This window comes from Heloderma suspectum, chromosome 2 (genome assembly GCF_057233095.1).
Source record: "Heloderma suspectum isolate Gila_16-S chromosome 2, 16-S_ref, whole genome shotgun sequence".
Taxonomy (NCBI): Eukaryota; Metazoa; Chordata; class Lepidosauria; order Squamata; family Helodermatidae; genus Heloderma; species Heloderma suspectum.
In genome coordinates, this window is record NC_139459.1 from 188444173 (window position 1) to 188472135 (window position 27963).

At 42.4% G+C, this 27963-nt stretch overlaps 2 protein-coding genes across 18 annotated transcripts in view; one reads left to right on the forward strand and one right to left on the reverse strand.

The window, feature by feature from the left end:
- The window catches only part of SLC11A2 (solute carrier family 11 member 2), a 149593-nt gene that overhangs the window by 54336 nt on the left and 67294 nt on the right, over positions 1-27963 (reverse strand). For 6 of the 15 annotated variants that reach the window (XR_014788118.1, XR_014788115.1, XR_014788113.1 and 3 more), the window contains 3 exons: positions 27815-27868; positions 16733-16829; positions 139-12491 (listed from right to left, as the gene is read on the reverse strand). Coding sequence is in view for 2 of the 15 variants with exons in the window: in XM_084836841.1 (XP_084692967.1) it covers positions 16752-16829; positions 27815-27868 (132 nt within the window). In the remaining 13 variants the exon portion in view is untranslated. Of the gene's footprint in view, positions 1-138; positions 12492-12612; positions 27869-27963 lie in introns of those variants that run through there. The other 9 variants (XR_014788116.1, XR_014788123.1, XM_084836841.1 and 6 more) reach the window with 7 other exon arrangements.
- On the forward strand, positions 65-13714 carry HIGD1C (HIG1 hypoxia inducible domain family member 1C). 3 transcript variants are annotated; one of them, XM_084836846.1, is made up of 5 exons: positions 65-118; positions 4939-5016; positions 7252-7370; positions 11008-11142; positions 11449-11668. In XM_084836846.1, the coding sequence occupies exons 3-5, from the start codon at positions 7277-7279 to the stop codon at positions 11511-11513; spliced, it is 294 nt and encodes a 97-aa protein (XP_084692972.1). In that variant the 5' UTR covers positions 65-118; positions 4939-5016; positions 7252-7276; the 3' UTR covers positions 11514-11668. The 3 variants fall into 3 exon arrangements, with proteins under 3 accessions (XP_084692972.1, XP_084692970.1, XP_084692971.1); XM_084836844.1 differs by lacking the exon at positions 65-118 and adding an exon at positions 322-404 and having other exon boundaries at positions 11449-13714; XM_084836845.1 differs by lacking the exon at positions 65-118 and adding an exon at positions 2467-2751.

The window sequence follows — 27963 nt, forward strand, 5'->3', positions numbered from 1 at the left end:
AGGACCATCTCTCTCCAGCACCCTAACAGGGGGTACCGTAACGCCCCAGCCCGAGCTCCAATACGGGCGCTCCAAGTTATGCTGTAATGGCTGCAACCCTGAACACGCCTTCTAGACAGTAAGACCCACTGAACTCACTGGGGCGTCCTCGTGAATAAGCGCGCTGAGGATCCCAGGACCGCAGCCCGCCTCCCGCCCGCTCCCTCGGCCGGCGGGGGATTGAGCAGAAACCACAGCCCGGGCACAACATCCGGGCCCGCGCGGTCTCACCCCGCCGCTGCCCGCGCCCGTCGTGAAGCTCCCTTTTCCTATTGGTCTCTTAGGCGCGGCGTTCGAACGCGGGGGCGTTCGAACGTCGACGGTCCGAGTCGCCAGTTCCCTCCCACGGCAGCTTCTTCCGGCAGGTCGGCGAAAGCAGCAGGGGGCGATAGGAAGGAGCTCCGGGGCGGCGGGGCGGGCTTGCCCCGTCTCGCCTTCCAGGGGCGTGGCGAGGAGGTCTGGGCGGGGGAGGTTGCGGGTTCTTTTCCTCTGTCGCTGGGGGTGGCGGGGGGGAGGTGTTGGGGCAATTCATGCCCCAGGGAGGGAAGACGGGAGCGGTGCTGGGCACAGAAAATGGGAGTGGGTTGAATTAGGAAGGGGAGTGGATGCGAGGAGAGAGATGAGCCGTGTGGGGGCAGGGGCGGTGTTCCGTTTGAGCTCGGGCTCATCAAGGTTTAAGACCCAGAAGTTATTTACAGTGCCATAGCTCTGGTCCGAGACCTCTGACTTGGAAACGTAGCGCCTCTGAGTATGTACGCAGAGCCTTCCTCTCACCACGACTTGGCCACCCCCATACATCCGAGATTAGGAGGAGGAGGCTACCAGATGACATGGCCTGAGTTTTAAGCGTAATTTAGCTATTTTACATTTTAGGAATTAAAATCCAGATGGGAGCTATCTCTGGGGATATGTCTCCATGGCTTTGTTTAATCACACACACACACACACACACAGCCCTTATAATGCATTTAGGATGAAGTGCTATGCATGTTTACATAGAAAAAAAAGTCCTACAACTCCCAGCATCCCCCAGCCAGCACTGGCTGGGGGATGTTGAGAGTCCTTTTTTCTGTCTAAACATGCATGGGATTATGCCTGAAACTCAGTTGCATGGACACTTGCACCTGGCAAAGATTTGGTCAACACAACCTTTTCCTCTTAGCCCTCAATTTCTAAATCTTACTCAAAGCAAGTCCTCCCAAATTACTGGGATTTACTCCCTACTAAATGAATGCGGAATAGCAGCCTAAGACTGGAATTGCTAAACATAGCTACAAGGGAGTACATTCAACTATGGGACTTATTTCTGAATAAAGATGCCTAGAATTGCACTCCCCAAATGTTGTATCCTCTGCTTTGGGGACTACTCCCACTAACCCCAAACATGTGGAGGGTAGTTGAGGTTATTTACTGCACATACCCAAAAGTAATATACAAGCCTTTCATTTAGCAATAATATCATCATGGTGATAGATGGTGTGTGTGTGCATGTTATGTAGGGGGAGAGCCTCTATATAGAAAGACCGGGAAGACACACAATGCTCAGGCCATTTAATAGCTGGATACACAGGTCTGTTCCCACCATACACAACACTGTTGTCCCCAAATACCTTTCTGCACTGGAGTGAATGGTAACCATTCAGTTACACAGGGAAATGTAAAAGTGTCACTCAGAAACATCACAGTGGTTGGGGCTAGATCTGTTTTGCCTCTTCTCAACTATGTCCGAGAATGTAGCACCTTGACTTTGCTCCATAGAAGCCATTACAAAGTTGAGGTGGTCCCTAACTGCTTAGCCCCACTTCCTCCTCTGCAGAATCCTGTTCTGGATTGTTTTTTGGTCACTCTGGACTGTGACACCAGAATGTGACAGAACTTTGGAACCTGACTCTCTTATCTATACATGTTCCACAGCTGAGTTTCTGGGAAAACAGTTTTTACCAGTGAGAACAGTTTTTAGACTAATTGGGACTCAAATTCTCTACTATATTTTGTCAGTTCCTTTTGACAGTGACTCTGGCATTAACTGCAGGACACAAAAAAATTGACAAATTATGGTTTCTTAAATATAGGACTTCATTTTTCCTCCACAAAATTCAGAACATAGAAGTGTCTGCAGTTTGTATTGCTGTGTATCAGAATAATCACTTCTCTGGCTGTAGGTGAAATATAATCTAGTCCAGCCTTTCTCAACCTAGTGCCCTCTAGATGTGTTGGAGTACACCTTATCACCCCAGCCAGCCATTGTTCATGCTGGCTGGGTATGATGGGAATTGTAGTACAACACATCTGGAGGGCACCAGGTACAGGGAGGCTGATCTAGACAGACACCTCTAGGTTGCAGATGCCTGCAGAAAAAAAAGGTTGATGTGTTCATGAATAGCAAACTCTTGTAAGGACTACTAGTGGCAATCCATTTTGGTCCCTTGATAATTGTGCACCCTCTGTTTTGTTCTTAGTTCTGTGGTAGCAGGTTACTGTTGTAAAGAAATTGTTGTATAGCAAGTTGTTACCACCTGTCCACATTTAGTGGATGAAACGGAACCATAGCAATGAACATGTGTAAAAAATGGCTGTGAATGACTTTGGTGATGCTCTCTGAAACACATGTTTTCATCAAGATCCTTACTCTTGGAACAACCACCTTACTCGGGATACATTTACATGAGAACAGAACAGAGAAGCTACCCTTGAATAAAAGTGATCAAATAGGCAAGTGGGAGCGCCGAGATTAAAAAAAATTGTATTTGCATAATCATTTACCCAAAGTACTAAACTACTTCATAATGTCTGTTCCACTTTAGTCATGAGCAATTCTCTTGTGAATATTAATTAGATACACTGTAATAACACCAGTATTTCAATAAAGAAGACAATCAGTTCAAGGGATCTTGGTAAGATGGATCTGGGTTGGGCTTAGGAGACATGGTGTTATGGTGGTCCTTCCTGGTGCTAGGGGACTTCTGTTCCACCCTATGGCCATTGGCCAGTGGGGTGCCAAAAAGTTCCATCTTGTTCCCCATGCTTTTCAACATCTACATAAAACCGCTGAAGGAATTCATCCAGAGATTTGGACTGAAGTGTTCAGTATTCAGATGATACTCAGCTTTACCTCTTGTTTCCATGTACTGATCCCAGGGAGGTTGTGGAACTTGCAAAGCAGAGTTTGGAGGCAGTTTTGGGATGGATGAGGGCAAACAAGCTGAGACAGTCCAGACAAGACGGAGATGCTGTGGACAGGGAATTTGACCTCTGTGGATGGAGGTTTGCAACTGGTCTTAGATGGGGTTGCACTCTCCCTGAAAGCCCAGGTGTGCAGCTTGGGCATTCTTCTAGACCACTAACTGGGGAAGCTCAGTTGGTGGCAGCCAGGAGTGCTTTCTACCAGCTTAAACTGGTACACCCATTGAAGGTCTATCTGGAGAGTTCCGGCCTTGCCTCCATTATCCATGCACTAGTGACATCCAGGTTGGGCTACTATAATGTACTCTTAAATGGAGCTGCCTTTAAAGATGGTTTGGAAACATCACCTGGTGTAGAATGTGGCTGCCTGAATATTGGTGGGTTCTAGGCATTCAGTTCATATGACACCTATATTGCACCAGCTGCATTGGTTGCCAGTGCATTTCTGAGTCCAGTTTCAATGGCTGGTTTTAATTTTTAAAGTAGGGGGTGGGGAACATGTGGCCTTTCAGATAATTTTGGACTGCAACTCCCATCATCCCCCACCATTGGCTATGCTGAGTAGGACTGATGGGAGTTGCAGTCCAACAACATCTGGAGGCCCACACGTTCCTCACCCCTGCTTAAATAGTTTGGGGCCGAGTTATTTGAAGGATTGCCTTTACCCATACCAGCCTGACTTCACTTTAAGATCAGCCACAGAGGCCCTGAGAGTAGTCAGGCTGGTGGGTAGGAGGGAGAGGTTTTTTTCTACAATCACTCCATGTCTGCTAAAGTCCATCAAATCTTCAGGAGAGTCCTCAAGACTCATTGATTTTCCATGACCTTCTCTTGAAGTATGTGTGTGTGTGTATGCATGCGCGTGTGTGTGTATGTTTTGCAGGACTGCTGATCCTTTGACTACAACAGTTTTTGAGTTTTTAGTATTTGAAGGGTGGAAAGTCTGTTTTATTATTGTCACTGTCTTTCTACTAATTATGATGTTGTTGTATTGGTTTTATTCTTGGAGGCCTCCTTGAGAGGGTTTTGTACTCTAAAAAGCAACCTAAAATATTTTAAATAAATGAAGAGCTCACATCCACCGGATTGCATTTATCAATTAGATTGTGAGATATATAAGAGTAAGAGCACATCATGGTTATGATAGTGTACTGACAGAAAAGCAAGAAGGTGCTATCTTATAGTAGAATCTTTCTAAGAATGATGGTGCCAGGCAGACCATTATAAAGCGTATCAAACGGTTTTTAAAAATTGATCATTTTCAAAGTATGCAATAAAAAGTTGATAAGACACAGGACTGACTATCCAAACTCCAGGTGTGTGTGTTTCTTAATTACAAAAGCTATTGATATAGCGGAGAACTGCTTGTCTAGATGATGTTAAAAGAGTAGTTTGTAACTTTAAAAGCTTGCACGTTGCTTCAGTTATAAGCATTTCTAATAAAACATAGCATCTTGTCAGCCTAAGAAAGCCCTAACATTTTCCCCCACAAGTAGAATTACAGCCAGAAATGACTTGATGAAATGTTAAGGTCTACTTCTTCAATAAAGATCACTTCTGCTCATAAACCCTATGATAGTAAATATTTTCTAACTTGTGTGCTTCTAGAAACAATTATGAAATTAACAAAGCTTACAGAACCTGTGGGAAGTAGCATATCAGATCATACGTTGTCTTCAAATATTAGTAATCACATTTGTCTCTTATTGCTGGCAGCAGCCTCAGCCTGCAGTACAAGATAATCTTTCTCTGAGACCACACAGTAGATGGACAGTTAATGCTTCAGCAGCAAAGGTAATCCAACAACTTATTTTATTTCTAAAAGTTAAAATTTCTAACAAAACACAAAATCAATGGCTATATCTCAGGTAAAAAAAATGTCAGGGCATTAATAAAGAAATATAGGAGGTATTCATATAACATCCAGTTTAACTGGATCCTCTTTGCATAATGCACTTTTTTTAAAAAAAGAAAAGAACAAGGGCTTTAAAAGTGCTATATCTTCAGAGAGATACGAAGTACATTACAGTTGTCCATATATTTAGTCTTTCCCTCTAATTCTTGGATGAGAATGAAAGACTGAATATAAATTTAGAGAAGGGCAATAGAACAGATCCCAGAAAAAGGACAAGTCTTAAGTAGCTCTGTGTACTGTATTTAGATTTTGGAAATAAAAAATCATAGCAGATTACTTTCACATGAGAGACCCCTTCTGAAAGGTTCATGCTCTTGAATCTTGCAGAAAAGGCATATACAATGGCAAGAAATCAAAACTATATCAATTCAGTCTTAAGAACAAGACTAATGTTAAGGGTAGGTTAATTAGTAACACTGGTTTTCAAGAGGAGTCTGCAGGGGTGGGAACATGTGGCTGTCCAGATGTTGGATTGCAACTGCCATCAGCCCTAGCCAGCATAGCCAATGGTAAGGGGTGATGGGAGTTGCAATCCAACAACATCTGAAGAGCCATATGTTCCTCATCCCTACTGTAAATCCATTATTTTGGGAAGCCTTTACTCTGAGATTAGACATTTACTTTAACCAAAAGATGCATTCCATGGCTTTGCATGGTTGTTATACAAAGTGTTACATATATCCCTGTACAGTGTATACAAAGCTATTAGCTGGTGGATTGAGACAATGGGGTGTTGCCGTTAAGAGTCAGATTAGGACAAAGGCGAGTCAGGTTCAAATCCTGACTGAGCCATGGAGGTCACTAGTGACCATGAGCCAGCAACAATCTCAGCCTAACCTGCCTCACAGGGTTGTTGTAAGCGGGGGGAGAGCCTTGTGTGCCACCCTGAAGTCCTTGTAGGAAGGACTTTCTCTGTGGCAGCACCCTGTATGTGGAACTCACTGCCCCAAGAAATTATGTCCTCTTTATCTGTGTTCTGCAGGCAATTGAAGACATTTCTGTTTAAACAAGTATTTGATTTTGTTGTTGATTAATTTCTTTATTGTTAGTTTTGGCTCTTTGTGTTTTTGCCTTTGCTGCGGCTTCTATCTAGTTATGCATGTTTTAATGATTGATTACTGGAGTGTGCGTATACACAGACACACACACACAAAATTATAAGCTGCTCTGAGTGACTCCTTTTTTGGAGGGGAAAAGAGGGGCATTCATTTCCTATATATATATAAATAAATAATAAAAAGAGCAGATACACCACTCACGATTTATGATACTTTAAAAGCATTTATCCATTTACTATTGTTAATGGGTTTTCATTAAAATAAAGTAAAATAAAATAAAGAGCCGGATTTGATATAGGAAATATTTAAGAGGATTGTTGATGTAATAAGGGATCTCAAAGACCATCTAGTCCAACTACCTGATGGTGCAGGAAATCTGCAACTACAGCACCCCCAATAGGCGGCCATTCAGCCTCTGCTTTAAGAGCCTAATGAATAAGAGTCCACCACCATCTGAGGCAGCCTGTTCCACTGCTGAACAGCCTGTACTGTCTTCTTGGTGTTTAGGCGGAATCCTCTTTCTTTTAATTTGAACCCATTGGTTTGAGTTCTGCCCTTTGCAGCATCAGAAAATAAATTTGCTCTATCACTTGTGTGACAGCCCTTCAGATATGTGAAGATGGCTATCATATTGTCTCTTGTCTCATCTCCAGGCCAACCCTACCCAACTCCTTCAACCTTTCCTCATAGAATTGGGTCTCCAGGTTGTAACATCCTCACCCCTGACAACCTTATCTTCTATACTGCTCCCAAATCTCCTTTCCTTCTCCCATGTAGCCTCAGTTGCCAGTTCAGTAACAAAACTGGCTCTGGGTACGTGGAGAGGAGATATAAGGGCCCCTGAAATACAGTTGATGTGGAAATCACACAGCCCCAGTTTGCCTAGCAAATGAATACTGCTACAGTAGATGCTCAGGAAAAGCTCTGTCCGAAAGAAAATAAATACACCAAAGCATACTTGCCGTGTGTCCCTCTTCAGATGCTGTCAGTAAGCAGAATGCCCATCATCATTTTTCTGTATTCCCAAAATACGTTATTAATTCCTGTCTTTTTCAGCCCTTTTCCCTTTCAGACGTGAGCAATGTCCTCTGATGAGAGTTGGTCTCCAGGTGAAGATGACAGTCAAACATCTAAACTGGCTAGAAAGTCTCGGGATGCCCCCTTTGTCCCCATAGGTGAGTTGAACCCTTAAGCATTCAAGGGACACCATGGAGTAGTGGCTAGAGTGTTGAACTTGCTGCGGAGGCCTGGGTTTGAATCCCTGCTCAGCAGTTAAGCTCACTGGGTGATCTCGGGCCTGTTGCACATATTCAGTGTAATCTACCTCACAGGGTTGTTGTGAGGATAAAATGGAGTAACCCTCATGTATGGTGTTCTTTGGAAGAAGGGTGAGATATAAATATGAGACATAAATATATAAAAAGCAGTGGAAAGGCTTAGGGTTATTGGCACAGCAGCATCTGAGGGCATAATTATGGCATGCCTAAAAGTAATGAGGAGACAGTTACTCCAACTTAATTACATTATCTATATATCTGGTTCCTATATCGATCAAGTTGCTGGTTTTTTATATTCTCGCTCTCTTTGGCCATATTATTTTATTGTTTGCTTTTATTAATTGTTTTAAATTGTTTGCAAATTATTGCCGTTTGCTGCTTTGAGGGTCATTTGACAGAGTCACGGGATATACATGTTTTAATAAAATTAGCATGCAGAAATGCTATTGTGCCTGGTATGCTGTATTGGCCTGCTCTACTGGAGTGGGGAAGAGTCCACATTCAAGAATAGTGTGGCACAGAAAAAAAAATCCCATTAATTACGCAATGGGATGTCCAAGCTTGTGCATGAGGCACTGTGTATTTACAGCCTCAGCCATTGGGTGCGTAGGCCTGTGCTGCCTCTATGATTTTGTGGTTCAAGGCCAGTATTTTGTACAAAATTATTCCTTTCTTTTTTAGAAATAACATGCCTTTAGAACTGTGACTGGTTAAGTCACCCTCCCCCCTGCAATAACTTAATATTGAAACAGTTCCATGGTTCACTGTTAGCAAAATGCTGGGAAATCTCATCCCTGTCTTCCATTTCCCAAAGAGTGGTGACTTTGTCTTATCTTCCCGTACAATATCCTGACCACCCAATCAAAATTCTGCAGTTCAAATAAACTAAACAGAGATCTGGTGCTGTATGGCTCCACTGGTGTTTTTGCAAAAAGGCTTTTATTTTTGTCTCAGGTTTCAGATCTCTGTTAAGGCCTCTCGCTTTAAAAAGCCAAACACACTGATGTCTTCAGTTCCTTTAGTTTTCCATAGCAAGCTGTGGTTTGCACCCTAAGCCTCCAATGACTAATATGTCACCAGTGGGCTAGATCCGGATTCTGAAACTGCTGTATCTGGGTCCTGATGGCCCTACAAAATTTTAGTCATGAACTAGTTGCTCAGTTTCACTGGTAAGTAAGGGAGCAATCCTACTGTGGCTGGGGAATGCTGGAAGTTGTAGGGCTTTTATCTAAACCTGCATAGAAATTGCGTCCTAAAAGAAGCAATGAGTCTCTTTCTCATAGGAATGTCACTGTATTGCCATCTTTATGGTATTGCACTAGCGCCAATGGGATCTTTTTTACTATATGTACCGGCCGTGTGTGTGTGTTGGGGGGGGGGAGCACATAAGAGAGGCACATAATGCCAATTCATGAGTTCTTTAACCCCTTAATTGACGGCGCTGAGCCTGCCGCATGCATGCCACTTCTGCTTTGCATCCGGCTTTGTAAACAACCCAGGATTGTTTGATGCAAAGTGTGAACCCAGAACCCTGAGTTGTTGAGGGATAAACAACCCAGAGTTTTAACCTGACAACAACTGCGTGAACCTCTATCAGGATGTCAGCTTCAATCATCCAGATTGATAACCTCATACCTGTGAAACCCTTATTCTAAATTTATTATGGCGCCTGATCATCCATGAGGGGGTCAGATTGTTGTGCTCCTTGGATCAGCATCTGGAGAAGAAAGCGGCCCTCAAGAATGCACAAGTTGGACAATCCTGGCATAAACAATAGGCAGGAAACTTGATTATGTATCCATATCCCTATATGCTTTGGTCTTATACCATCCTTTTAGAAAAGTCAGTGTGTTTTATACTGACAAGTGAATGACATTTTCTTTTAGCTATTAGGATTTCCTTTTTTAAAATGTGCCCACATTGAGAGAGGTAAGCAAAAACCTTGCAAGCTGTCACCCATCAGCCTTCATTAGTCTTCCTTCCCATTTATCAGCTCTAGCAGAACTGTATCAGAACAGGAGCCCTTCCAGAATTTAAAGTGATTTGTATATGCAGTGCCCACGAACACATGCTAATTTGTATGCACGGTTGCCAATTAAGCTGGCTTCAAGGACACTGCTTGCCTCTCTCAGATCACGCTTGCAATTGAAAGATTAAAAAAAAGAAATGTCATTATATTCAATTATGTATCAAACATGAAGAAACAAAAAAGCCATTTTACATTATCTAATTAATCTTCCAAGAGCAAGCCATTCAAGAGACACATCTGGATATCACACTTCAGAGCAAAAAAATAAATAAAAATGTTTGGATCCAATGAGAGTTGTTATGGTTACAGTGAATGTCTCTGGGAAGCAAAATCCAACCTTCGCCCCAGAAAATGAAACATCCTGTTGAAACAAAAGGAGCTGGTGTTTACAAATTACTGCTTTAAACAACACTTTGATTCAAAAAGGAGCCTGTTCTTAAATTCCCTGTATTTCTGACTTAAAAAAAAAGATTTCGTCACACACAACCTAGCATTCAAAACAATTAAAGTAATTTGGTGTTACATCTAGTGTTCTGTGGTGTTTTTTTCTTTCAAAATTGGCCCCAGTGACTCTTGATGTCAAGAAGCTTGATGCCTCCAAGTTTAGCAGAGACAAACTGACAGCACAGTCCTATACATCATGTCTACTCAAGTCCCATTGAGTTTGAGTGGAACTTACTCCCACAACTGGATATAGGATAGGATTGCAACCTGAAGCTGACTTTCCCCATAATACTTACAGGAATGGGGGAGAGGCAAGAAGTAAGAAAAAAGAGAGAACGGGCCCCTATAAATATGATTTATTTACCGTATTTGCATTTCTTCCTTGCTCCAATGAGCTGACTGGCATACAGGGTTTTTTTTTCACTTTATACTTGCAACAACTTTATACTTCTGAGTTTAGTAGGTTGAACAATAGTGACTATCCCAATGAGCTTCATGGCTAAGCAGGGATGTGAACCAAACCCACCATTGTCTGACCTGGTTCAGACAATACTGCAGCTCGTCATGAGTTATTTAACCCACAATAATTTTTGATGTCTGAGGACGCCACTTTGCATATCTAACCCCTGCTTGGGGGTTGTCATGTTATGCGAACAGGCATGCATGGGTTATGCAAGGGTTGAACAACCCTCATGTAACCATGCTCTGTTCTAGAGTTATGTGGGGGTTGTTTAACCCATGCTCATTGGGTTTGCACAACACAACAGTCCCCAGCCAGGGCTTGGATATGCAAACTGGCAGCCGCACACATCCTGCATGAGCTTCTGCCTCACTGTGGGTTAAATAACCCATGGTGGGCTGTTGTGTCTTGCAAAACGGTCCTCTATGTTGAGCACTCCACCAGTGTAGGTTCATCAGAGAGGAGCCCTGGGACACAAATGGTCCATGAATAACAACAGAGGTGTGTGTGTAATTTCATTGGAGTTCATGGAAACTTGCTCTGGGTCAGCAGGGCTCTTCATATATTCAATACTGAACTTCACTTTTCTCTTTAATGTACAGGGCTGGCGGGCTGCTTTGCTGTAGTAGGTTATGGTCTTTACAAGCTAAAATACAGAGGAAGCCAAAAAATGTCAGTCCACCTCATCCACATGAGAGTTGCAGCACAAAGCTTTGTTGTAGGTGCAATAACAATAGGTAAGATAACAAGTTGTTGTGGTTGGTGGCCTTTAAAAAAACACTGTTGTTAAGTAACCCCCCACCTCCTGCAGTCCCTTATGGCTTCTTTCCATAGTGAGTTTACTGTATCAAAGGCAGCACTGTACATTTAAATCAGTACTCCTAATAGTACTTTTGTAGTTAAATCATCAATGGGCAACAGTTCAATTTACCTGTGTTAAGGTATAAATGTGACTTCTTTTACAATGTCAATTCTACATAAAGTATAATTGCTTGGTGTTATTGAAGCCATTAGTAACAAACATATCTGCTTTCTTTTGTTAGGTGTCCTATATTCTATGTACACAGATAACATCAAAAACCTGGACAGGAGTGGGCCAAAAAAATGATCAACCTCATAGAAGTAGAGAGGAAGAGTGAAGCATTGCTTTTCAGTATTGTTTTAGAATACCTATATGTGTGAGAGTGTTTAAGAATGTGTTCCAAGCACGCTGCCAAGATTTCTGCTAGCCCTGCTATTTATTAAAACAGCTACTATATGCTCAAGCCAAGCACTGGATTTGTATCTGCACTTGGTTTCCAAATGTAAATCCTCAACTTGGGAGCTTTGTGCTGGGTCTAGAGGAGGGGTGGGCAACTGGTGGCCCTCCAGATGTTTTGCCCTACAACTCTCATCAGCCATAGCCAGCATAGCCAATGGGGAGAGATGATGGAAGTTGTAGGCCAAAACATTTGGAGGGCCACCAGTTGCCCACCCCAGTCTAGAGTATCGCTCCCAAGATTTGGGGTTGTTTCAGTCTTTCTGAAACACAAGCAATCTTGCCTGTTTTCCAAGCATTAACCTGGCTAACACATGAACCTATGATGCTGCCATATATCTACTGAACCAGACTCTGACTGACAACAGGTCTCCAAGGCCTCAGCCAGAGGACTCGGCTATCTGAGTTCTTTTGGTGGATGTCAGGAATTAAACTTGGGACCTGTAATACATGTGCTCTGCCACTGAGTTAGGTTGCAGTCCTGTGCCCACTTACCTGGGAGTAAGCTCCACTGACGTCACTAGGATTTACTTTTGAGTAGTCATGAATAGGATTGCGCTGTTTGAGTCCTTCCCCAACATCCATCTCGATACACAAAAAGGGAAGAATGAGGTCCACCACTTTTAGTTACACGTCAGGGAGCCAGGACTGGCCACAGCTCCTTGTTGAATGCTGAAACAATGGCAATTCCCAGATTACCTCTGCGTACTGTGTGAAATGGCCCTCAAATACAATGCAATCAAATTCAGTCTGAGAGCTGATACACTCAGCCACATTACCTTGGTGATGAGCTCTCTCACCTGGAACAGCTTGATCATCTGTATTGTCCTGCCAAGTGATAAAGGGAATTCTAAAGCACGTCAGGCGATAATGTGTGGTACAAATAGAGCAGAATGGGTGATAAAACCTGTATGAGCTCAAAAGGTTTTCCGCATTATCTCTTCTAGCATTTTGTATTTGCACTTGCCTGTTTTTTTTTTTCTTCCAAAGTAACTACTTCCATTCTACTCCTGCAGCAGCTTCCATAGAATTACTTTGCTTCCATTTTACATTCATGCTGTAATTACTGCTGTGGTAGTTTCTCCTCAATCTCCCCTCACAATAAAGTTGAAAAAGGGTCATCAGGTGTAATGGAGCATTAAGATGCCCACATGTCTGCAACCCAGTTAATATATTTCACTCATTCCTTTTACAAGGAACAACCACATTAAATTAATTCCTAATTTAAAAAAAGGAATTATTTGGATCAGAAAACAAAGAGAATCAATATTAACTGAGGAGACTGGATAACAAGATTAGAAGCCAAAAAAAGATGTATGTAGTTGATGTATTTATTTGAAAATCTGGACCTCCGTTGAAACAAACAAAAAATCAAATGACTGATACATTTAAAATAAATTAGTGCCCAATACAAAATGAAAATAGCAAAAATCAGGAGGGAGAATGGGTTTTGTAACAGAGTACAGATTTCAAATATATTTAAAAAACTACCTGACATGAAAGGGCAGTTTGTCCTGAATGGTTCGTAACACAATTGCAAATATCTAGTGCATCCTGGGGTGAAGATACATGTAACATTTTTAGAGCAGTGTGGAAGCACCATCACCATGTTCAGTTCAAACGTGCCTATTTTGGCAACGCTTGGTGAGACACTCTCTCCCCGTACCCAAGTTCGAGCACATAAATACCGTGTGGCTCCTGCGCACCTACATTGTCCAGTCTAAGGTAGAAGAAGGCAAAGCAACAGCAACACCCTTGCCGCCTGATTTTATGGATTTTTACTCAGAAGAAAGTCCCGCTGAGCTCAATGGGGCTTACTGGCAAGTTAAATGTGCACAGAATTACAGCCTTAGGCTGTTTGCAACAGGGTAAATTGCCAGGTTCATTACCGAACGAGTGCCATCAGAAAATGCAATTTATGGAGCAAAGGGGGGAACTGGTAGGGGGATGTCTGTACTGAAGAGCTGTGTTGGCACCAAGTTGTCCGACATCACAGGGCACATGCAGACAACTGTGACATACGGAGCCAGGATGTGCTACGCAAACTAAAACAGCTGCAAAATAGTTAAATAAATATTGGTCTTTTCTGCAGAAACTGCATGCACATTGTCGTATGTGTCAGTCTGTGTGAGCATGAGGGCTGAAATCTTGGGAGTTAGGAGGAAATTTTTTTTTTAGAAATAAACATTCAGCGCCAGGTACCATCTTCTGCACTTACAGATGATGAACAACTCTACTCAAATCCCAAGGCTTGTGTGGAAACTTGACAGCACTTCAAGGCTGGCCCTGATTTATATTGTGCCATTACCATATTTCCTATGTAAAATAAAAGGCAAACTAGCAAAAGCAGAAAGGGGCCATTAAGTTTGCTGAAAATTTTAAAAAATGCAGTTTGCCAGCAACGGAATAAGCAATGTAAGTTACAACTCTTAATGTAACGGTTATTTTATGTTCTAGCTAATAAATTAGATGTGACATATTGGATGTAAAGTCCGTTTGGTGTGAGCTAAAGCAATCAGTTGATTTGAGACTTTACCATCTGTAGTATCTCCACAACTCTATCCTAACTGCAAAACTGAGTGGTTGAAGAAGGGAAAAAAGGGACTCTTGTTGCTCTTGAAAGCACCATGTATGTTGATTGTTCTGTATAAATGGATAATAAACACAGAGACAGTGAGAAGGTTGGGGCAGGGAGTTGGAAGTGAAGGGACAAGGGCCTGTAAAGGATGGGAAAGTCTCATATGGACTGAGAAGCCCCTCCAAATCAGAAAGTTTTTAACTGTTGCAGTTGGCATCTTTTTAAAGCCATCCCACAGATAGAGGAAATGTTCAGGATACAGAAGCTCTGAGCAAGGACTCACTGTGTGTCAGAGTTTGTGCATGCCCAGAAACTTTAGTTCTTGGGCAGAGCAATTCTACGGAGGAGGTGTGGTGGGGAGACTCCATAGTGGAAGAACCACAACTTCTTAAGACATGTTGGGCTTGCGCTGGCCAGGCCAAAAGGGGTGTGTGGGGTGGTGGTTGTTTACCTTCCCCCCACCCCTTTTCACTTGTTTGTCTTTTTCTAAATTTGCCCCCCGCTCATTGGTTCCAATGAGAGGGAAAACAACCACTCGAGGGCTGCCATCGTTTCCCTCCATTCTGGGGGCATGAGAGGGACAATCCATCTGACATGTCCCTGGAATGCCGCCTTGTTGCCCTTAGGTGGAGCAGCCACAGTGGCAGAGCTTTCCCTCGCCAGTCAAGGGAAGGCCATTGCAGTGGACCTCTCTCTCTGCCTGCAGAGGGGGAGGTCCACAGTGTCCTACGACCCTGGGATGCCCCCCTGACGGGATTGTGGATCCCGAACAACAGCAGCTAAACATTCCGAGCACCTTCTCAAAATCACACTATCCAGTCTACTTTGGAGGAAGCCATGGCAACTGAACTGACTCGCTTGTAGAGTATGTGTGCCCTTAGCCAAGATACAAATTCATGACCGAATCTTCCCTTAGATTATACCGTCCTATGTTTTCACATCCATTTCTGGGGGAGTGTGATTAACAGCTCAGTGAGGGGGGGGGGGAAAGAAATAGAAAATCCAGAATTTAGTTCTGAAACGGATCTGCAGTCTCACGACGCAGAAGTAAACAAGCTGGTTTTAGACTGGCTCCAGGTCTACTTTATCCTGCATTTTAACCCCACCCCCACCCACCCCAGCCCCAATATCAAATGAAAGAGATCTTCAGAAAACCTAAATGTGAACAAAATGTTGCCTCACATGAGTGCAAAGAACAGGTGCATTGCCATGCATACGGAGAGATGAATGAAACATTGAAGAGCAGTAGGGAGGGAGGGGCAAAGACTTGAATAGGGAAAGGCCAAGAGTCACAAAGGAATTCTCTTCTGGCAGAATATAGGGCTTGGTTGACAAACTGTCCTAGCAAATCCATCAAGAAATTATTCTGTCCAAACCCTACCAGGGACATGAACTCGTGCTCCGGCTCACCTTCTAGTCATTTCTTTTTATTTGAAGGATGTCTGTGCTGCTTTTCAAAACATAAACAGTTTCGAAGGTGGCCTCTCGCTGGGGCCTGTGCAGAAGTTGGTACTGGTGGATTGTGCCCAGCAGTGTTTCTCTCCTGTATGGTTTCACATTTCAGAATTTTCTTTCAGATTTTCATTTGCACTCACTGACTTACAGGATCATAGGATAATCAAATGTCAAGAAGGATATTCCTTAATTCCTATAAAAGCCTCCCTCAGTGTTGCAGAAATTGGGGGGGGGGGAGTCCGATGATTTTACCTCAGACAGACAGACGCCTGCATCAGTACCTTCACAGAGAAGTATAACCACCAAAAATATTTTTTTAAATTAAAAACCATAAAAGACCTAAAAAAAAGATGTTCGGATCAGAACTACAGGTGATGGCCGCAAGACTGTGATTTCAAATGAGGCTCATCAACAAATATCTGTGAAGCAACGGCAGAAGGCGGAGCTGAACCCTCCTTCTGCTTGCCACTCCCCAACATGCACCTTCTCTCCCAGCCACTTTCCCCCCAGATGGGCTCTGAAGCCAGATATAAACCCAACTGGGAGACAAACATCTGGGGTGATGAGGGGTGTGTGTGTGTGTGTGTGTGTGTGTGTGTGTGAAGACATTGGGTGGAAGAAGAGTTCAGTACCTGCTTTTCACTAAATGCTTTTCCTAGTTGCAACCCCACCTCCTGCTTTTTGCAGCGATCCACATGTAAAGATACGTGTCTGTCCCCATTACAAACAACTCTGCCCCCTCATAGTGTGTGATGATGTACCAGCTTACTTTATCAATAGTCCTGCACGAACTTTCACAGTTGACTTAAGCGCAACTTCTAAAGATGTCTATTTTCCAGTGTACCAGACAATCCCTTATAGCATCACTCCTTTCCCCCACCCTACCCCTTTCCCTTGTGCTCCTCTCTCAAGAGACAAGTCTGACTCCATTTGCAGCTCTTGATCGTACAAATTTGCTTCTGAACCAATCAAAATTTGGCTTTGTGCAGCATAGGAGGGCTTTTTCCCCTTTTCTTTAAAAAGTCAATACTCTTACTACTGTGGTTCAGAGGGATTCATCTATTCATTATTGAGTCGGCATCCATGTTGTTGAGGAGGAAGAGTTCAGGGTGAGCAGTGAGTCCCAGGTGATACTAGACGAGGCAAAAAAAGGAGGCGACAGTTAGGAATGCTGTTGAGAAACAGTTGAAATCAGGTATGCTCACACCTCCAAGATTTCCTAAGCATGAGGCCAGCCTCTAAAGAGGGGAAGGTATTTGCTAGGAAAAGTACTAGCTCCTTCCTTGAGTGTCCCAGGAGCCTGGCTCACGAGTTAGTCTATTCCTACTTCAGTGACATTCTGGCACTAGTGCATTCCAATTCGAAGCTGAGTGATTCCCTTTTCTGGTGCCTTCCAGATGGGTTAAGACTACAACCAATTTGGATAGCTCCATTTTATTGGGCGTTTTTCATTTATCTTTGTTGTAATCGCTGTAATAAACAATGGATTTTAACAGCAATTTTTAATAACGTTTATGTAAACCACCTAGAGATTTTGGGTAGTATCCAATGTTAGTCCTGAGTAGACATAACTTAGGTGTCATTCATTTCAGTGGGTCTACGCTACATAGCACTAATTTTGGATATTACCCATTATTATATGAAGTGGTACATAAATATTATTAATAAACAAACTCCCGTCATCCCTTCAGCCAGAAGGTAGGCCCGCTTAGTTCAGTGTCACACATTCCTATCTTTATTTTTGAAATGTCTGTTTGCATCTCGACATTCCCTTCCTTAGATAATTTCAACCACACTTCCAAACTGGAAAATTCCATAAGGGTAGCCATGTTAGTTCTGTTGCAGCAAACAACAGCGTTTTATGGCATTTTAAAGGCTAGCAAATATATTGTGTCATAAGTTTTTGTAGGCTAGAGCTTATTTTGCCAGATGTGTGATCATCTAAGAGGTTAAGTATATATATCCTGAATACTGAGAAGGGTGGTGGTGGGGGGGTTGTTTTATGAAGTGAGGCCAAAAAGTCAAGCAAAGCAAGTGATAGCAGTAGCTGTGTCACAGAACTGCAGATTATAAACGAATAGAGCATGAAGTTAATTTCAGATCTAATCAAACGAATACAATAGCCGATCATGGCACTCTGGACTAGTGACAACTGGTGATGATTAGGAAGAGCAAAAAGAAAAGTGCAAATACACACTTAAAAAAGGACAGATACTTTCTGACTCCCACTCTCTATTGAATCCAAATTCCACAGTGCTCAATTTGCAAATGAATTATAACATAGCTTTGAAATCTCTCTCCCCAACCCCTCCCCAGAGTATGACGACTTTAAGATCTGCTACAGAATGTCATGGAGACAGAAATGCACCCCCATTGATTTCCAAATCTAATTTGCAACCATTTATTCTCTTGAGTAAGAGACTGCCCTGTTTGGCCTATGATAATGACAAAGGGGCATTGTTGCCAGATGTCGCTGTGTATGGTGTCAGAAGATATGTAGGTGAATGAACTTTTGATAGTATTGGTTGAAGTTGTTTGATCAAATGATAAGTGTTGCTTGAACAGATATGGAGACTGGTCTGGGATTTGTTGTAGGGTTTTGTTCCTGGATTTGTATCTCCCACTTAGTGGCTGGTGAGGGGCTGTCTCTAAGCAAGGGCAGATGTGCCACCCAACGCCTGTGAGAGGAAAGGATCATCTTCCATAATGGCTGTAGATTCTTGATGATACACTGGAGAAGTTTTAGCTGACAGCTGAAGGTGACAAACGGTGTTCTGTTGCTCTTTCTTGCTGGGCCTCTCCAGAGAACCTATCTGGCCTTGTCTATCGGTTTCCTCACTTCCCTAGGTAGTTTAGTTTTAAGAATGCCTGTACATTTTTGCAAGTGTTTGTCCTTGTCCAAAGGATCAGAGTAAATGCAATTCTATCGCAAGCTTGGCTGTACATGAGTGTGTATGGTATGCTCTGGATGGTTGCTGGCTGCTAGCATGCAGGTATGTGTGGTACTGTGGTGCTTTCTAGTAGATGGTGCTGTTTATATATTTATATATTCCCTCACATAGTTGCACTGTGGTGTCCAGAAAATAAATCCATTGCATGGAATAGTTTAGGCTTAGGTTAACAGTAGTGTGGAAATAAAGATCTGGTGGGATTTCTCAAGGGTCTCCTTCCTATGGGTCCAGATGTTCAAGATGTCATTAACGTATATCTGGTTGAGAAAGAATCATTCAGGGGTAGGAGCAGAGGAAATATTGTTCTGAGTCAGCCATAAATATAGTGGCATGTTGTGTTTCTTTGCATCATTGACCCGGCTATGCCTATTCTGTTACCGGTGACGACGAGTTGGGAGTCACACCCACACTAAACAGATTTGGGGTTCATTTGAATGTGTTTTGTATAAATGACTGCTCTGCGTATTATGGTGACACACCTACTACCGTCTCTTACATTGCTTAGCCTTTGGACATCATTTTGTATTAAAAATACATCTCTCTTGTCTTTGTCCTCAAGGTAGATTATACATACCCATATGGGTAAGCACTTCATAAATGAGGCAAAGTGGACTCTGGCCCAGGGAAGTTTATTTCACAATACTGGTGTTTGTTTTTTAAGGAAACCCAAACCTTTGTTTAGAGGACCCTGTTGGCCTTTCTCCTTCTCCACAGATGCATTTGCCCCTATGCTAGAACCAGAATGATAGCCCCTGTTCTGTTCTTAGCTAAGCTATACTTGGGAGACCCTTCCCCCCTTTCTTTCAAGAAGTTAATCTGCTTTGCCTTTTTTCTTTAATGAACAATTACTACAATTTGGGAGTAAATGGTAGAACCAGAATGCTAAAACCAGAGAATGTTGGAAAGAAAATATAATAAACAAGTAGCTGGTGTTTTGGTGTTAGCTCTCTTCACTTTCTGAAATTGCTTGCTCTTCAAACATCCCCCACCCCATCCCTGACAGTTACACCAATTCAGTGAATAGCTGTAAGGGTAGAGTTCTGGGGTGGAAATAACTGTGAGCCCCATTCATTTCAGTGGAAGGAGATCTGTGTGTACACTTCCTTTGGGCACACGACTCTTCTCTCTTGACTTAAGGTTGAAGGAGCTCATGGGGTACACTGGAGTGTGCACAGGGCTCACTGGATCAGGACAGGTCCATTTTATTGTATTTTTAGAATTGTGGAGCTGGACTTGGGCTTAGAGACTGATATTTCAGGCAATTGCTGAGCACATTGATGCCACAAAATGCAAAACAAACCCATAAAAACAACAAAACCAATTAAGGATCACTTTACACATTTTTTTTTACACAGTTATCACTTGCGTGTCAGGGGAACTGAAGTTTCTGAATGTACATGCAGTGGGAAGAACTGATTTACAATAGGTTCCTTCATGCAGCAGAACAGTTACATGCATTTGCTACAGGTGGCTATGTACATATGGGGTATATGACATTTCCTAGACAGAAGTGTTTATCTGCAGGAAATTCACGGTGCATCAAGAGGTCCTGAGTGGGTTGCCAACAGCTGCTGTTTCCTGCCAATGGGAATTTGGGCAGCAAACATATACCAGCTTTTAGAAGTTGTGAATTGCTGCTAGAATCACAGCAATAAGAACGGAGCGTTTGTCAGCACTACTTCTAGAGAATCTGGCCAGGGGTCTTGAAAGTTCCATGTTGTTCTTGAGATATGTGAATTTCAGAAAGGGACGCTGAAGAGATGTTGTCTTTAAAACATGATTACTTGATTGCGATAGTGGAAGAGACACACACATCACCCATTGGACATTATTTACATGTCTTAAGACAAGTGCTACTCTGTCATCTACAAGCACAGAAAAACAACAACCCAGGGTTATCTGATAGTTAGATGAATACACACACTTCTGTTTTTTTACCAATGTTATATTGTATCTAAGTTGCCAGACCTGCACTAGACTGATAATTTAAGGTGACATTATTTTTGACAGTTTTTTAAAATGGTCATCAACTGTCATTTCATGTTAATTTGCACTGCAAAACCCAGTACAGGCAAATCTACAAGCCAACTCCATTAAATGTCTGAGAAAAGTTTAAGCTTTAAAAATATATAGAGGTATGAATCAAACTGATAGACCAACTGCTTAATAGACTGAAAAATTTACCAAATGGATTCATGGGAATTAAAATTAAAGTTTAGTACATGTTTTAAATATTGTAGGAAGTTGAAAGTTTCTTAGGGAGAAAAAAAAGAAGAAGTACTTGCACCTTCCAGTTCCCTTAAAGCTGGCAAAGAAAGCTTGTAATAAAAGAAGGGGAAGAGAAAATTCCCATAACCCATAATATATCAGAATTCAAGCTTGACTTGAAGCAACCTATTTGTAAGAGGAAGATGACGGCAACAGAGTTTAATCTGCATGTAACGATTGCCCGTACTACAGTAGAAATGATTCTGCGAATTTGGAAGTAGTCATTTGAAGGCTGCTCCGCTGACCAAGAATTTGTTGGCATTTGATTTGTTGTGTTTGTAAGAAATTACTTCTATACAGAAAGTTAGTTGTTTTGGTAAATTTGCTCTCTGTATTATGACATATGAAGGCGCAACAAACACAAAAAGGAAAAATACATTATCTAAAACAGACAGACAATTGGCAGCCATGGGTCTAATCCAAGTTGTTTCTAGTTTGCGCACCCCCCACACACACCTCTTCACCTTTATTAAGCAACACTCAACTACATTCTACTCATACAAGATGAAACACGGGTGAAGGGCTCATTATCCACCTCTTCCCAAAGATTATCATCTACAGAGGCTTCGGTAGCCTCCTCCCTTGCCACAGACATTTTTTTGCCTGTGCCTGAGTGAGCCATTAAGCTGCATTTTTAAGGGCGCAATCCTATCCAGATAAGCGGCCGCCTCCGAACTCGGAGGTGACCGCCTATCCAAAGCAGGGCAGGCGAAGCACGGAGGGGATCATACCCTCCGTGCTGCTCTTGCCCTGCTTTTTCTGCTGGACGGCAGATTGCAGCTGTCTAGCCACAGGAGCATGGAGTAGGGAGAGAGACTGCTGTGCAACACATTGGATGTGTTGTACAGGCAGCTACGCTCTCCCCGCCCCAGAACGCCCCCAGCCACGCCCCTTTCTGGCCCCTCCGCACTCCTCTTGCGAGCGTGGAGGATGGGGCTGTTCCACGCTGCCTCCAAGACAGCGTGGAAGTGGGGGGAGGTCAGTTTTCCGGGAACCGACCTCAAAGTGCGGGCTCCAAGGTAGGCCTGGAAAACAGCATATCCTATGGCCGTCTAGCCACTGTCTAGCAGCCATAGGATTGCTCCCTAAGTGAGTCAAAGCCTCTGTTGCTATTCACACTGGGCAGGTTAAAGCCAGTGTCACAGGTTACCTAAGGGTGATGGCAGGCTACTGGGCTTTTAGTCCTTATTCAATTAAAAAATATGGGCCCTGGCCAAAATTAAATTGCGAACCAGGGATCTAAAATAAATACAGCATACTTATTGTCCCTACAGGGTTGTAAAAAAGAAAACCATGGGCAGTATCCAATGGTGTCATTCCACAAATGGAAATAGTGCTAGCAAAGCTTTACCAAATCTTTCAGTTGCACAAGGGCTTGCCCATTACACTAGCAGTATCTGATGGCCCACTCTTGCACAAACGTAACTTTAAATGTAACTTTAGCTGGATTCTTTTCTTGCACAGAGTTTGGAACTCAGTTTCTACTAACGCAACATCATTTATGCTAGCGGAATGACACCATTGGTTGCTGCCCCATGTGTGTTTCATGGTTATCTGTTGGGCCGTTATTTGCAGAAATTAAGATGTCAAACCAACACATTTGGTGGGACCAGAAACATGCACTCTCCTCCACATCCCGAAAGGTGGTGGTACTGGGAACTGAGCAGCTGGGGGGCTAGAAGTGGGTCTTGACAAGGGCTCTAGTTCTTGAGCTGTACTAGAACTTTGTCTTATAAAGTTGATTTGTGGTAGTTTGAGGGGAGAAATCAGACAGGTATGATTTAACTTCATGTAATTCACTACCACAAGATGTGATGGCTACCAAGTCAGATGGCTTTCAAAAAAGTATTACTCAAATTCAGGAAGGAGGAGTCTATCAACACTTATTAGCCAAGGCAGCTAAATGGAGCCTTCTTTTTATTTAGACATAGTTTTCAGATGCACCTGGCTGGCCCCCATTGTAAAAATGGTGCTAGACCTTGGTCTGATCTGGTAAAATTGTTATGCTCTTCAAGTTTAATTACATCCACCATTCCTGGCCATTATCATTATTTGTTAGGGCCAACCAATAGGATTATTCTTACTCAACTCTTCAATGGCTTATCACTTTGTAATTTATCTTCCAAAGTGGTAAACTCAACTTTGCCTTGTGCATAATTCACTGATAGCGGCCTATAAATGGCAATACAAAACTGCATGCAGATTTTGATGCGTATATGAAGCCCCATGTGAGACAGCAGGAACTTCCTTATTCCCTTCAATAACAGGGAGTGCTTCCACATGCAAGTGAATGGGGGAGGAGAATGGCTTGTACTCTAGACAGGGGTACATGTGTGTACATTTTACAAAATGTTTTTGTGCATATTTAAGATAAGGATATTATACCACTAACCCAAATAAGATAATCTTTATGAAATTAATTTAAATTAAAAAAGGAAAGAGACCCAAGTTGAAAAATGTTCAATATTTTAATTGAAATTTTTGTTTATACAGACTGGTTTTTAAACTAGATAAAAATAGACATTTGTTTCACAGATTATACAAGCCAAAATGTAGCTCAGATATTTTAGTACATGATTGCTTCATAGCTATGATTTTCAGAATCTTGTATCACATTCAAACAGTGTCAGACAGAAATTGACATCCCAAGAGGCAGTTTGACTATCATCCTTCTGAGAACTTAGAAAATTAAAGTGCATAGAAGAAGAAAAAATAAGAGTTGCTGAAGGCTGCTGGCCATTTTAAACAATGTGAATCCCCAACACGCGTCAGTGTAGACTATACTGCTAACCAGAAACGGAAGACATTCATCCATGCACTGTACAAAGCATTTTAAGTAACACTGCAAAGTCTATATGGAAAGTGCAGGACATACTTATTCTCAAGAGTTTGCAAAACAGAATTGTAAAATGATGTCTATTTTGAGTTGGGGGATGTTAAACAAGTTTCCTCATATACAGAAAAAGAGCGGTCTATTATGTAGCCAATACAAATAAAACCGGGAGATGTGAGATGACCACATAAATAGCCAATAAAATTTAGCAGCTTAATTGCAGCAAGTCTTTAGCTTGCTTACAGTGAGAAGTGAAGGCTCCTCCATCAAGGCCTGCACAAGCTCCTTTGGGGTGAATGGAGGTGCAAGTCGGAATCACACCACAAGTATACAAGAGTTCCGAACTTTGGAGTTCCTTCTCCACGGCCGACAGGGGCTTCTCCTCTCATGGAAAGCTACCCATAAACTAGTACCATGGGATGCCATGCTTAAGTGTTGATGGGGAAAGCTGTCCAGTTAATGCTTAATCTAGCTGTTTGAGGTAGAATGCTAGAGTTCCCTACTTCCACACCACGCGCCAAGTAATGCACTTTTGTCACCTTTACGTAACTACATGCAGTTGTGGGGTGAGGGAAAGATTCCAGTTAAAGTCTTAAGCACACAAAGTTTACCTCTCCCAAGTAAAGAATTCTTCTAGCAGCATTTAGTGTTTTTTCGCAGGTACACAACACAAGATGAAGAAGTTCAGACTGGTTCTCAAACTGGGCTCAACGTTCCCACATGACTCCTTAAGCCACCACATACAAAAATGAGAATGGTTTAGGCCGCAATCCTATGGATGTTTAACAGAAAAAAAGTCTTACAACTCCCTGCATTCCCAGCCAACCATGCTGGCTGAAGAATGCCGAGATTTGTAGAGCGTTTTCTGTCTAAACATGCATAGGATTGCACCCTTAAATACATTCAGTTCACTTTAGGGATGGATGCATCTTTCCACCTTGGTTTCCTGGTTCATTCCTATGTGGGCCAGTAGGTTATCATAGTGACTGTCATTGCTTTAGATTATTGGCTCAATTCAGCACACAGCCAAGTGTCCTTTAGGCCCACCAGTTTCAACAGGACGTGAGCATGCTTAACTATATGCTGGAATGCGACCTTTGACATGTGGCCAAGTTACACTGCCTATGTGATCCAGCTCCAATTGCTACCCCACAGTGATCTTGGGCTGTCTTCTAGCATAGTGGGCAGTTAGTGTCACAATAAATGTATCAGATGATAAAAATTATTAAATCTGAATCCATCAAAATCTGGATCTATCAAATCCAGTTTCGTTTGTGAACTACATCAGAACTTTAAACACATTTAATGACATAGATGTGCAAAGGTTAGGATCTCACCCCAAATTCTAGTCTGGCAAAACAAGAATGCTAGCTTTGTCACAAGATCAAGGTTACATTTGAGATCACCAACAATAGGTTCAATCAAGTATTGCAACCTTCCCCAACCTGGCGCCCTCCAGATGTGTTGGACTACAACTCCCATCATTCTATCCAGCATGGTCATGTGAATTGAAAATGATGGGAGTTTTAGCTCAATACATTTGGAAGACACCAGGTTGGGGCAGCCTGCTGTAACTCCCAAGGGATCTCTCAGGTTTTTCTTCTTCTTAAGAACGGAAAGATAGTTTGGGTTCCAACATGTTCTGAACTGATTCAACACAATGCTGCCTCAGGGCCAAATTCCTGATCAAAAAACAAGCTGGCAATTTGGTGGTGGAATTGCCTCTGAATTTCAGTGGAGCATATTTTACAATATGCCACCATGTCTCAGTTTAAGGATATACAAAACCCATGACCAGACCTAGGTATCCATCCTGAATCTTTTCAGACTGCACTGCAGCCTTTTGAAGTTAACTCCAAACTCTGTTTAACCGATGACAGGCAAATGCTTCTCCAGGAACAGCATTCCTGGAGAAAAACATGTACTTGTTTCTAAGAAAGCATTTACTTCTATTACTCTCCAACCTACCCAAAGCTACAATTTTAAAAAGGTCTTAATGCTATTGTTGGTCCTCTCTCAACACCCATCTCCCTGTGAACCTTGTAACAACAAAAGGGAAGATTGTGCAAAACCAGGCTAATGATTGTTATAGGAAATGGGGCAAGAAAGAGATACACAGACGAAGAGATATATAAAGACGAAAGAAGGAGCAGTCTGACTCAATTACAACACACACCAGGTTAACTGAGCATGTGTTTTAAAATCTGCGTTTGTATTGCTGAAGACCCATGGCTGAAGAAGAGGGTTCAAGTATTCACACTTAAGTAATTTCCTTCAATGGAACCCAGAAAACTTTAACTCTAATGTTCCTGACACAAGGAATTAAGGGAAATATGGACCTTACTTCACTAATACACAGGATTAAGTCCCCCCAAAGGGTAAAAACTTGTAAACATCAAACACAAAATTATTTGCTCTTTGCTGACCACAAGAATTGCATGCTAAGCTGCATAAGAAGAACTTCTTTTATGCATAGGGGTGGATTAATTTTTTTTTAGCAGGTGTTCTTTTGGTCAATAAAGGCCAACTGAACAGAATCCAGCAAGAATTCTTTAATGTAGGTGGAGAAGCAAAGGGAGAGAGGAGATACCTATAAAATTATAGATATTCTCTCTCAATTCAATTCTCAACTGTAATTTTGGAAGCTAGAAAACACTTAGGCTATGTTCTTACAATATTAAGATAGTGCAGCCGTTGGGGGGGGGAGAAGTGTACACACCCCAGCAACAGTTTCCCTTTAAGCAACGTGTATCTTTGTATACAAGCTGCTTTTATACTCCAGAGCATTGAGAAAGCTATTTGGTGGTTCTGCAGGGGCAGCTACTCAGAGGGAAACCTTCAGAAACTTTCTGGTGCACATGGTATGTGTACACATCTCTAGAGCCAGCCTTGATCTGATAGCAAGTGGTTTCTCTACCAGAAAAAAGAACAATTAACAACTAGGCCAAGTATTCTTCCCCCGACCCCTTGCCCCCAAATGTGGAACAAATAGAGTACAAATAGTACAAATAGAGTACTTCATGGTACTCTATTTTCATGAACTTTGGGGCAGGAATCCTACAGAAGAAGATAGTCTGGCCACCAGAATAATTGTGCTTTCAGAAGCTATTGGTGCACCTTCCAGTGCCTCCCTATTACCTGGAGAAGTGCTTGGCTTGGCACCAGGGTGATTTTCTCCTTGGTAAAGAAGCCATTTGGTATTGGAAGACAGCCTTGGTGTGGCCAATTGACACATCCTTGAATCATGACCAGAAGGAGTGGTCAGCCAGTTTTGAGTAATTAGATGGGATGCTGTTTGATTCGCCTGCCAGCTTCTACATTCAGTTGAATCAATGGGTAAAGCTTTACCTGGACGGTAGCATTTGGGCAGCAGAAAGGGAGGGCTGCAGGTCTGAACACTCCCTCATGAGGAAACAACTCCCTGGCAAATAGAAATCTAGCATGACAGCAAACTGGATTCAGTCTAATATTTGCCATGCTATTTTCTGACATACAGGGAGATTCCCCCACCCAGAGCGGTTTACCTATAGCCTAAAGCACACAGGCCAGGCCAAGGAAGCACATATATTCCAACTAGTCATACTCTTTTGGACCCACTCTACTAAAGTGCAATCCATGAAACTTCATTTTATGCAATTCACAATTTTTCAGTTGGTTTCAAAGAAAATTTCCATTAACCGGTTGAGTCTCAGCTGGAGTATAATATCTGCTCCTTAGTTAAAGCTGAAAGCATTTTAGTGTTAGTAGATCACAAGTAGATCTCACATTGAGAATCTGTTGCCGCTACAACAGACGCAATGACACTTCTTCTGAAAGTGATTGTAGGGGAACAACAAGGAAAAGTACCACTAAAATTTTCTCATTATGTTCATCCAGGATTATTTTTTACACCATTACCACAATCTTAACTCTGTGCAAAACTGCACATACATTTGGATATGTTCACAGAGTAAACCATAGAAACGCACTGGCCCTGATGGCTACCTGTTGTGTACAGACAGACCCAGTATTAATTAATTGGTGATGAAGGTGGATCTTCAGTAAGCAAGGTTCTTGTGACTCTTACCGTTTGCCCACAGGCTAGGAAGGAGACCCCGAGAGCAATTAAGCACTGCCAACTCTGGAAGAAGGAAGGAAGAATCCAAAATCAGTTGTGGGTTTATTGAAAAAAAGACTGGTCGCTACTTGCAAGGTGTTTTTAGTAGGTAAACTAAA

Bases quoted from the DNA above. Each gene is read 5' to 3' on its own strand.
- HIGD1C (XM_084836846.1), top strand. From the start codon at position 7,277: ATGTCCTCTGATGAGAGTTGGTCTCCAGGTGAAGATGACAGTCAAACA. The intron at 7,371-11,007 runs GTGAGTTGAACC...TTTAATGTACAG, and splicing joins TGCCCCCTTTGTCCCCATAG to GGCTGGCGGGCTGCTTTGCT. The intron at 11,143-11,448 runs GTAAGATAACAA...TTCTTTTGTTAG, and splicing joins TGTAGGTGCAATAACAATAG to GTGTCCTATATTCTATGTAC.